This window comes from Haemorhous mexicanus, chromosome 19, assembly GCF_027477595.1.
Source record: "Haemorhous mexicanus isolate bHaeMex1 chromosome 19, bHaeMex1.pri, whole genome shotgun sequence".
In the NCBI taxonomy this organism is placed as follows: domain Eukaryota; kingdom Metazoa; phylum Chordata; class Aves; order Passeriformes; family Fringillidae; genus Haemorhous; species Haemorhous mexicanus.
Window position 1 is genome coordinate 13821535 of NC_082359.1, and position 11373 is coordinate 13832907.

Genomic DNA, 11373 nt, shown 5'->3' on the forward strand with positions numbered 1-11373 from the left:
TAAAAAGTGAAAAGAAGTAGCAACTTCGGAAGTATTGCTATTAACTTTGAAAATACAGGAGGCCAAAAACGCTTTTGGTAATGTTCCTTTTCCTTCCCTCCTTGGGCCCATACAGATAATTTGGGCTGTCCTGTGCTGATTTCTGTCCCTGCTGGGGGACGTACAGACAATCTGTGCTATCCTCTGCTGATTTCTGTCCCTGCTGGGGGCAGTGTGGATAATTTGGGATATTCTGTGCAGAGCTGTGTCCATGCTGGGGGCCATACAGATAATCTGGGATGCAGTACACATAATTTGGGCTGTCCTGTGCTGTGTTCTGTCCCTGCTGAGATGCAATGTGGATAACCTGGGCTGTCCTGTGCTGTGTTCTGTCCCTGCTGAGATGCAATGTGGATAACCTGGGCTGTCCTGTGCTGTGTTCTGTCCCTGCTGGGATGCAGTACAGATAACCTGGGCTGTCCTGTGCTGTGTTCTGTCCCTGCTGAGGTCAGTGTGGATAACCTGGGCTGTTGTGTGCTGTGATCTGTCCCTGCTGGGATGCAGTGTGGATAACCTGGGCTGTCCTGTGCTGTGTTCTGTCCCTGCTGGGATGCAGTACAGATAACCTGGGCTGTCCTGTGCTGTGTTCTGTCCCTGCTGGGATGCAGTACAGATAACCTGGGCTGTCCTGTGCTGTGTTCTGTCCCTGCTGGGATGCAGTACAGATAACCTGGGCTGTCCTGTGCTGTGTTCTGTCCCTGCTGGGATGCAGTACAGATAACCTGGGCTGTCCTGTGCTGTGTTCTGTCCCTGCTGGGATGCAGTACAGATAACCTGGGCTGTCCTGTGCTGTGTTCTGTCCCTGCTGGGGGCAGTACAGATAACCTGGGCTGTCCTGTGCTGTGTTCTGTCCCTGCTGGGGGCAGTACAGATAACCTGGGCTGTCCTGTGCTGTGTTCTGTCCCTGCTGGGATGCAGTACAGATAACCTGGGCTGTCCTGTGCTGTGTTCTGTCCCTGCTGGGATGCAGTGTGGATAACCTGGGCTGTCCTGTGCTGTGTTCTGTCCCTGCTGGGATGCAGTGTGGATAACCTGGGCTGTCCTGTGCTGTGTTCTGTCCCTGCTGAGGGCAGTGTGGATAACCTGGGCTGTCCTGTGCTGTGTTCTGTCCCTGCTGGGGGCAGTACAGATAACCTGGGCTGTCCTGTGCTGTGTTCTGTCCCTGCTGCAGCTCCCCACCAATGCCTACCAGCCCATCCTGGCGGCGCTGAGCCAGCACAGAGGCAGCTCCCCCTCGGCCAGCTCCCTGCTGGGGCACCTGCAGAACGTGTCCTCCAGCCTGCCCAGCAAAGCCCTGCCTGGGCACACTGCCCTCAGCCTGGCACAGGTGAGTGGGGCGGGGCTCCCAGGTGAGTGGGGCGGGGCTCCCAGGTGAGTGGGGCGGGGCTCCCAGGTGAGTGGGGCGGGGCTCCCAGGTGAGTGGGGCGGGGCTCCCAGGTGAGTGGGGCTCCCAGGTGAGCTCCCAGGTGCCCCTGCAGAGCCTGGGGTGTGCAGTGCAGCTTGGGGAGCCTCTGCCCAGTGCAGACACCACCCGTGAGAAGAGCAGTGGCTCTTTGGGAGCAGCAGGAGTCGAGCAGAGCTGAAATGTCCCTCTGCTCCCTGGGGATGTCCCTCTGTGCCTCTGCACCCATCCTGAGCGAGGAGGGCACTCGGGGGCTGGGTCCCTTCTCCCAGACAACAAGGACCAGAGGAAATGGCCTCAGGTGGTGCCAGGGCAGGCTTCAGCTGGATTTTAGGGAAAAATCCCTCCCTGGACGGGCTGCCAAGCACGGGGACAGCCTGCCCTGGGGATGGTGGAGTCACTGTCTCCTCTGAAAGGGATGAAGGAATTTGTTTTATTCGAGCCAGTCCACAGGGGAAGAGCAAGCAGGTGTTTTCTGCAGGGTGAGCTGAGAACGCAGGCAGTGCCGCAGTGACACAGAGTTGTAACAGAGAGCTGGAAAGTGATGGGCAGCGAATTCCCTGGTTCCCGCAGCTGCCGAGCCATTATCGCAGAAATCAGCTCTGGCCTCGCTGCTGATTGTTCCCCTGAGCCTGGGGCTAATTCCAGAGTGACAAGGGCGCTTTGCTCGGACCAAAAATACAAATGAACCTTCTGAAAACCACAGGGACAGCGACTGCGTTAAAAGCTGAGCATTTGCAAACTCTAAAGCTTGGATTTCACGGATCACAGCTTAGCGTGTAGCAGAAGCCCTTCGGAAAAGCTTTAATTCGTTGTTTCCTTTGTTTTCCCGACGCATTTCCGTGGGCTCTGGCTGCGGGGGCAGCAGCATCCTGCCCGCACCTGAGTCCCGCGTTTTCCCCCCCGCGTTTTCCCCCCCGCGTTTTCCCCCCCGCGTTTTCCCCCCCGCGTTTTCCCCCCCCTCGTTTTCCCCCCCCTCGTTTTCCCCCCCCTCGTTTTCCCCCCCCTCGTTTTCCCCCCCCGCGTTTTCCCCCCCGCGTTTTCCCCCCCGCGTTTTCCCCCCCCGCGTTTTCCCCCCCCGCGTTTTCCCCCCCCGCGTTTTTCCCCCCCGCGTTTTTCCCCCCCGCGTTTTTCCCCCCCGCGTTTTTCCCCCCCGCGTTTTTCCCCCCCGCGTTTTTCCCCCCCGCGTTTTTCCCCCCCGCGTTTTTCCCCCCCGCGGTTTTCCCCCCCGCGGTTTTCCCCCCCGCGGTTTTCCCCCCGCGGTTTTCCCCCCCGCGGTTTCCCCCCGCGTGTCCCCGCCTGCTGCTCGCTCTGGGGCTGCTCTGTGTGCCACCACAGCCATGTGCGGACACGCACGGGACGGGATTATCTCTAGCGGGGCTGGTTTGGGATGTAACCAGCGAGCCCTGATGGCGCACGGCGCCCCTGTGGTTTGCCTGATTGAGGCAGGCTCTGCATTGTCTGCAGCCGATTCTGAGAGGCGCCCAGCCTGCGCGGGTGTCCGAGCAGGTATCTATCTCTGCCTGGCTGTGAACGCCTCAGGGCACCAGGAAATTCCATTTAAGCGATGTGCAGTGTGCAGCGAGCTTCCCGATCACTGACACGCGCTGCACTGCACCGCCCCGGCAGGTGCGGCTCGGGGTGGTTGTGCGGTGTCTTCCCCATCTCGCTGTGGAGCCTCGCCGGGCTCCTTCTCTGGGGGCTCTTTAAGGGATGAGTTTGGACTGGGAACGTGGGGTTTCTCTCTTAATTTTTGGGTTTTCTCTCTTAATTTTCAGCGCAGTTTCTGTGCTCCCTTTTCCCCTTCCGTGCCAGCAGGAGTCCCCTGTGGTGGTCCTGTCCTCACTCGGGGTCACCATTTGTGACAGTGTTCACAGGGGTCCCAGGGTGAGGGAAGAGATGAGAATCTTCACTCCATGTTCAGATACATGATATATATTATATTATATATTAATAATATATAATATGATATATTATATTAAATATGATAAATTATATTATTATATTAAATTATTATTATATATTATATTAAAACTATACTGAAAGAACAGAAGAAAGGATTTCATCAGAAGGTTTAGCTAAGAATAGAAAAGGAATGAATAACAAAGGTTTGTCTGTGACCCAGACAGTCTGGACAGCTGGGCTGGGATTGGCCATTGATGAGAAACAACCACAGAGACCAATCCCAGACCCACCTGGTGCACCCCACAGCAGCAGAAAAGAATTGTTTGCAGTTTGTTCCTGAGGCCTCTCAGCTCCTCAGGAGGAGAATCCTAAGGGAAGGATTTTCACAGAACATGTGGGTGACAGTGCCCAGCCCTGGGCTGTGCTGGGACAGAGCCTGTCCCACCCTGCAGGGTCCCTGCCCACGGGACAGGGCTGGAACGAGAGGGTTTTAAGGTCCCTCCCAAGCCTCTGTGATTCCACAGCTGCCACACGAGTTGAGATGAAACAGAAGCAGCTCCTCCAGCCTCGGTCCTGGTGTTGGCTCAGCTGTGTGGCTGCACCTGGGGGTTACCCGGAGGTGGCACTGCCAGTACAAGAGCTGTCCCTCTGGGGAGTGACACTGGCCACGCCGAGGGTGCTGGCAGGCAGAGATGGAGCTGTGGCTGCCGTGGGAGTGGGCTTCTCACCTTAACAGGAACCTGAAAAAGTCCTGGCAGAGATCTGGGCCTTGCCAGGAGGTGCAGCTGATTAAAGGTAATGGAGTTTTCTTTGTCTTCCAGGCGTTTTTAACGGCTATTGAAGATTTCCTGTTGCTGTCTGACTGGATTGATGGACCAGAGGTAAGAGAAACCGGCTGGGTTTGGGATCTCCCTCAGCTGCACAAATCCACATCACGGTAACAGGGCTGGCTGTCACTGTTACTTCACTTGCTGAGACTTCTTTTATCATCTGTCACTGATGAAATACCTGCAGGGTGAATCCAGAAATTTCCTGAGTTTTTTGCTTGAATCTTAAGAAAACCCAGATTTCAGGAGAGAGAGCTTTTAAACTGAGAGAAGGAGAAGCTAAAGCACAGGGAGGTCTCGTTGAAGTCTCAAAAGCAATTGAGACAAAAGCATGTTTAATTGGTTTAAGTTCTTAGTGTCAGATCCTTGATCATCTCTGGTGTAAATGGATTTCAGATAAAGCAGGTTTCCTTTTCACTGAAACATGCATTAACTCTGAGATTTTATGAATCCAGTTTCAGCCTGGAGGGTTAAAGTTGCTTTTCTACTGAGGAGCATTTGAATAAAGATGAAAGAAAGGCTGAAGTGCAATGTCTCAGCTTGTGCTCCAAGAAAGACCTGGTACCAATCCTTGGATATTGTCAGAAACATTCTGCCTGGCTCCTGGCCTCATCCTCCTGGGTGCTGAGCAGAGCTGGCTGTGGGGCAGCTCCCTTGGCTGTTCCACAATCAGCATTTTGGGAATTATTCCCCTCCAGCCTGTGGGTGCTGAGCAGAGCTCCCTTGGCTGTTCCACAATCAGCATTTTGGGAATTACTGCCCTCCATCCTGTGGGTGCTGAGCAGAGCTCCCTTGGCTGTTCCACAATCAGCATTTTGGGAATTACTGCCCTCCATCCTGTGGGTGCTGAGCAGAGCTCCCTTGGCTGTTCCACAATCAGGATTTTGGGAATTATTGCCCTCCAGCCTGTGGGTGCTGAGCAGAGCTCCCTTGGCTGTTCCACAATCAGCATTTTGGGAATTATTGCCCTCCAGCCTGTGGGTGCTGAGCAGAGCTCCCTTGGCTGTTCCACAATCAGGATTTTGGGAATTACTGCCCTCCATCCTGTGGGTGCTGAGCAGCCTCGGGGTGGCCTCGGGCTGGGTGACACCTTCTCCAGGGAGGGTGGGAGCCCCTGGGCTGTGCTCAGTCCCTGTGTGTGTCTGTCTGTCCCTGCTCACCCCGTGTCTGTCTGTCTGTCCCTGGGCTGTGCTCAGTCCCTGTGCGTGTCTGTCTGTCCCTGCTCACCCCATGTCTGTCTGTCTGTCCCTGGGCTGTGCTCAGTCCCTGTGCGTGTCTGTCTGTCCCTGCTCACCCCGTGTCTGTCTGTCTGTCCCTCCGCAGAGCCCCACCGTGCTCAGCAGCCTGATCCACACCATCGACACGGTGCTGGCTCACCTGTCCCTGCACCTGGAGGGCAGCGAGCTGCCTCTGACCCTCGAGGGCTCCTCGGCCGTGGCAGGTGGGGCTGCACAGCTGGCACAGCTGGTGGGGCTGGCCCTGGGGGGGCTCTGCTCCTGCCCTGGGGGGCTCAGGGGGGCTCTGCTCCTGCCCTGGGGATCCATGGAGCAGCAGCAGTGCCCAAACCACCTGCTGTGCCCCAGAGCAGCCAGAGGCAGTTTGGGGCTGGGGATTGCCCCCATTGCCTGCAAACCTCTGGGGTTTAATACAGCAGTGTTGAGATGGCTGCAGCAGCCCAGGGAGGGCTGGTGGAGCAGGCAGGGGGTGCAGGGGCTGTGGGTGTGCTGATGGCTCTGTCTGAGGGGTGCAGGGGCTGTGGGTGTGCTGATGGCTCTGAGGGGTGCAGGGGCTGTGGGTGTGCTGATGGCTCTGTCTGAGGGGTGCAGGGGCTGTGGGTGTGCTGATGGCTCTGTCTGAGGGGTGCAGGGGCTGTGGGTGTGCTGATGGCTCTGTCTGAGGGGTGCAGGGGCTGTGGGTGTGCTGATGGCTCTGTCTGAGGGGTGCAGGGGCTGTGGGTGTGCTGATGGCTCTGTCTGAGGGGTGTAGGGGCTGTGGGTGTGCTGGTGGCTCTGAGGGGTGCAGGGGCTGTGGGTGTGCTGATGGCTCTGAGGGGTGCAGGGGCTGTGGGTGTGCTGATGGCTCTGTCTCAGGGGTGCAGGGGCTGTGGGTGTGCTGATGGCTCTGTCTGAGGGGTGCAGGGGCTGTGGGTGTGCTGATGGCTCTGTCTGAGGGGTGCAGGGGCTGTGGGTGTGCTGATGGCTCTGCCTGCTGTCACACAGACTATGCTGTGGTCAAAATGCACCCCCAGAGCCTGAACGTGTCCCACTACCGATTCCCATCCCGAGGGCACAGCTTCATCTCCATCCCCAGGGCAGCTTTCCATGGAAAAGGTAAGGAGGAGGCTCAAGAGGGAAGTGGCCCCGTGTGCACAGGGCACCCAGAAAGGATTTTGCTGCAGGACAGCTTTTGGTTCACTTTACTTTCCCAGGTCCCTGACTGAATCCCTGTGGGCTGAGTCTGAGGCAGCAGCAGCAGCCTTGTCAGGCTAACGAGCAATTAATGCTGTGGAGCTTCCATACTAATTGGATTAATAGTGAATAATGGAGCTGAGCAGCAGAGACTGAAGCTGTTTAATTCTGACACATTTTTACATCAGAGAAGCCATAATTTCACAATTATTCTTTTTAATTATCTGAACGGGTTATTTTGAAGGAATTCTAGGATGTCGGGTCAGGTATTACCTATCCCTTCATGCAAAATTGGTCCTTTGTCTAAAATTAAACTATAAAGTGAGAGGTTTAAGCAATAGCAGCTGCAGGAACAGGATGAGGAGACAGACTACACGCATGGCAAAGAGGCAGAGCTCAGAAATCCATACCTGTGCAAAAATGTTGAAAACCCCCAAAAGAAGCATGGCTAAAATCTGCACCTGTAGTCAAGGCTCTGAAACAGCAATGTTGAGTTAATGACCTGTGCTTTACTCAGGCTGAAGGAACCCATTCACAGCAGCATCTGCTTCCATTCTCAAATCTTTGGAAACGTGACTGTGTGCCCTAAATCCCAGCCCGCAGAATTCACTGCCCCAGAGCTCTCCTGCAGTCAGGTGGCCCATCCCTCCTCCATACAGTGCAAAGTCAGCTGGAAATAACCTGCAGTGAGAAATTCTCTGCTAATTACTGAACTGTCTGCCTGGCTGCTGGTGACAGCTTTGTTTCTGTGCACTGGCAGGGGCTCTGCTGGAGACTGCAAGTCCTCCCAGGTTGGAATAGCTGTAATTGCAAACCAACTCGGAATGCCAGAAATAGCGTGGAGAGGAGTTTTTTCCTTTCCCACCTCTGCAGCTCCTCACCACACGGGTTTTCTTTGATTTTCCAGAGCACTGTCGTGCTTTGTATCCCGAAATGATCCAGGGCATTAAATGTTTTACTCTTTTCCAGCTGAAGCTCACTTCTGAGCAATTTCAGCCTTCAGGCCACACTTCTACACTGCCCGGACGAGCTAACCTAAAAATGTGTTATTTCACCTAAACAGCTGACTCTGGAAATACTTGGAGCAGACACCTGTGTGGCTCCCCCTGAGAAAGCACACGTGTCTCTGGATGCAGGGAGTCACCTGGGCTGTGGGCAGCAGACAGCCCTGGGGCTGACTGGGTTTGGCTTTGCTCAGCTGCCAGCCCGGGCAGTGCTGGGCTGCCTCGAGCCCCCGGGGAGGCTCTGCTGGGTCCTGCCCCGCTCCTGCTCCGGGGGGCTCTAATTGACAATTGATGAATTAGCAGTTGACTTTGGAGGTGCAGCCCAGGCAGGTCTCTGTCACCTGTGCTGTGCAGTGTGCTCACACCTTTCACTGGGCAGGGCACTCAGAGCCCTGCCCGAGCCACGGGGGCAGGGCTGTGCAGGGCAGGGCTCGCAGTGAGCAGGGGCTGCAGCTCTGAGACAAAATTCTGTTCCTTGGCACTGCTGCTCTGGGGAATGACCCTGCTCTGGGGAATGACCCTGCTCTGGGGAATGACCCTGCTCTGGGGAATGACCCTGTTCTGAGAAATAACCCTGTTCCCTCTCCCTGCTCTGGGGAATGACCCTGCTCTGGGGAATGACCCTGCTCTGGGAATAACCCTGTTCCCTCTCCCTGCTCTGGGGAATAACTCTGTTCCCTCTCCCTGCTCTGGGGAATGACCCTGCTCTGGGGAATGACCCTGTTCCCTCTCCCTCCTCTGGGGAATAACCCTGCTCTAGGGAATAACCCTGCTCTGGGGAATAACCCTGCTCTGGGGAATAACCCTGTTCCCTCTCCCTGCTCTGGGGAATAACCCTGTTCCCTCTCCCTGCTCTGGGGAATAACCCTGTTCCCTCTCCCTGTTCTGGGAATAACCCTGTTCCCTCTCCCTGCTCTGGGGAATAACCCTGTTCCCTCTCCCTGTTCTGGGAATAACCCTGTTCCCTCTCCTTGCTCTGGGGAATAACCCTGTTCCCAGCAATAACCCTGTTCTGGGAGTAACCCTGTTCCCTCTCCCTGTTCCCTCTCCACAGCCTGCATCACCATCGTGGGCCTGCTCTACCACAACCTGCATCACTTCTTTAACAACATCAACCCCGAGGACACCAGGTGAGTGCCTGAGCCTGCAGCAGGTACAGCCTGTTCATTGCTGGCTGACACCTGGTGACACCTGCAGCAGGTACAGCCTGTTCATTGCTGGGTGACACCTGGTGACACCTGCAGCAGGTACAGCCTGTTCATTGCTGGGTGACACCTGGTGACACCTGCAGCAGGTAGCAGCCTGGTTGTTGCTGGGGTGACACCTGCAGCAGGTAGCAGCCTGGTTGTTGCTGGGTGACACCTGGTGACACCTGCAGCAGGTACAGCCTGGTTGTTGCTGGGTGCCACCTGGGCACAGCCCTGTCCCTGCCAGCTGGGAACAGGTGACAAGCCATTACCCTCCCTCTGCAGGGCTGAGGCTGTGTGGTCATTAACCAGGGAGGGACTGAATTTACACTGCCTGGTTTATTTTAGGGGGCAATAAAATCGATCCCATGGCGACATGTTTGCCTTTCCTTGTCTCCTTCCACTCATCACATCTGGTACTAGAGTTTCATGATTTAATCTCTCTCCTAAAAGGAAATTGCATTTTTTGCTCCTAGCACATATGAAGATAAAGGTAGCACTTAAATGAAACAACTAAGAAAACAAAACACCCCTCTTTAGACAAACTCTGCATCCTAATCCTGGAAACCCACAAGGTGATTTTATAGCAGGAGGCCAGGCAATTCTTTACAGACCTTCTGCTTTATGGACTGCCCAGTGAAATCATCAGTGATCAGAGACAGTGGGTGCAGAGCTGTGTGACCCTCTGCAGTGCAGCTCCAGGGGTTTGAGGGCCGTTCATGCACCATCACCTGGCCCTCTGAGCGAGTGCACGACTGTGCTTGCCTTGGGTTTTACTGGGCTGAGTGGATCCGTTCCCACTGTCAGCCTTGCCCACTGGACTTGGTGCTGGGCTGGTGCTGCCAGCAGGAGAGGAGCAGCACCCCAGCCCCAGGGGCTGCCAGGGGCTGCCAGGGGCTGCCAGGGGCTGCTAGGGTCTGCCAGGGGCTGCTAGGGACTGCCAGGGGCTGCTAGGGACTGCCAGGGGCTGCTAGGGACTGCCAGGGAAAGGAGCAGCATCTCAGCCCCAGGGATTCCCTCCCCTCCCCTCCTTGCCCTCACTCCCTTGTGCCCTGCCTGGCTGCTCCAGGTGACAGTCCAGGCTGATCCCACTCAGGTAACCCTGAAGGGCATTTCCCAGTGAGCACAGGCTGATCCCACTCAGGTGATCCCTCAGCCATTCCTAAAGGGCATTTCCCAGTGAGTGCAGGCTGTGCTCTTGCCTGATCCCACTCAGGTAACTCCTAAAGGGCATTTCCCAGTGAGCACAGGCTGTGCTGCTGCCTGCCCTCTCTCTCAGCAGGACACTCAGCTCTCACAGGTGCCTCTAAGGCAGCTCTGCCTCCACTCTGCAATATTTTGTACTCACATGAAGAAATAACTTAGCTTAGGACAGCCTGTGTTTTCCAAAGAGGAGGATCAATGCAATTTGTTAAGGTAATAAGATGTAATCTCGATTTTTCAAAGGGAGAAAGAGAAGTACAGTGATCCTGACTCAGGTCAAGGTTTACTGAAGGTGCTGCCTGTCAAAGCTCTGTATTTAAAGCACTGTCAGACCCCGGGGCTCTGGTACAGCCAGTGGAATTACAGAGCTGTAATCTTGGAGTGCATTCCCTGGAATCTGTGGGGCCTGGAAATCCATTCCTGCTCCCCTGAGCCGGGTTTGATTTCAGCACTCATTTTGAGAATCAAGGCTCTACCCTGGCAAAGAAATGTTTCCTGGATTTCTACAATTAACTCAAACTGTTTGAAATGTCTGCAGTATGTCATGCACTACAGGATCTTGTCCTTAAGGCTGGAGGTGCAGGTCTGCCCAAACCAGCTCCAAAAAGGAAATAATGCAGGGAATGCTGCCTCAGCAGTTATCCTCTGTGGAACCAAACCCCAGGTACTCAGAGAAGTTTTAGAAATAAGGATGCACTTCTCTTCTGCTTGCTTTTCTTTTTTGTGCTCCAAGCTTATAACTTTTTTGCTTACTTTTCAGGAGAACAATTTTTTTCTCAGAATAGTTTGTTTTAGAGACTTTCTTTTGTGTTCCTTCTCCCACCGGGCTATTTCAACACCTGTAATTTAAAACCCAGCCTTCTTCTTTTCTTGTGGTGGAAACCCAAACCCAAACCTCTTGGAGCTTTTGTGCTGCACAGACACAGAGCTATTTTCAGACTCCATAAATACCAGTTTCCAAGGGGAGCAGCTTTGATTCTTTAGCCAGAGAAGATGGAGCACAGCAATGCTCTGAGCCCATCCTGCTGCTGTTCAGGGGCAGTTTGTGTGAGTGTGGGGCTGGCACCAGGGCCAGGGTGAGGCTTTGAGAAACTCCATCCCCTGCTGCTGCTCAGGGTTTGTCACCCCCCAGAACCCACCAGGGTCTCTGGAGGGAAAGCAAGCAGAGGAAGGGTGTGGGAAAAGCATCCACGCTCTTAATCTGTGCAGGAGAAACCTCAGGCTGTTGTAGAGTGAGTTTCACTTCACAAGCGCTTATCTAAACTGAAATTTGTCCCAGCAGAGCAGCAGATTCTGCCTGCAGATGAGCAAGTGCCATTGCCATGCTGGTTTCTGGGAGCAGAAGTAGTCTCTGATGCTGGTGGGTTTTGAGGTCAGGCCGAGGGGGTGTGCTCACTG

The 11373-nt window shown here is 54.9% G+C and overlaps 1 protein-coding gene across 3 annotated transcripts in view; it reads left to right on the forward strand.

The window, feature by feature from the left end:
* The window catches only part of ADGRD1 (adhesion G protein-coupled receptor D1), a 133913-nt gene that overhangs the window by 17339 nt on the left and 105201 nt on the right, over positions 1 to 11373 (forward strand). For 2 of the 3 annotated variants that reach the window (XM_059863167.1, XM_059863168.1), the window contains 5 exons: positions 1211 to 1366; positions 4168 to 4227; positions 5497 to 5614; positions 6393 to 6503; positions 8640 to 8715. In XM_059863167.1, the coding sequence (XP_059719150.1) occupies positions 1211 to 1366; positions 4168 to 4227; positions 5497 to 5614; positions 6393 to 6503; positions 8640 to 8715 (521 nt within the window). The remainder of the gene's footprint in view (positions 1 to 1210; positions 1367 to 4167; positions 4228 to 5496; positions 5615 to 6392; positions 6504 to 8639; positions 8716 to 11373) is intronic. The other variant, XM_059863169.1, reaches the window with a different exon arrangement.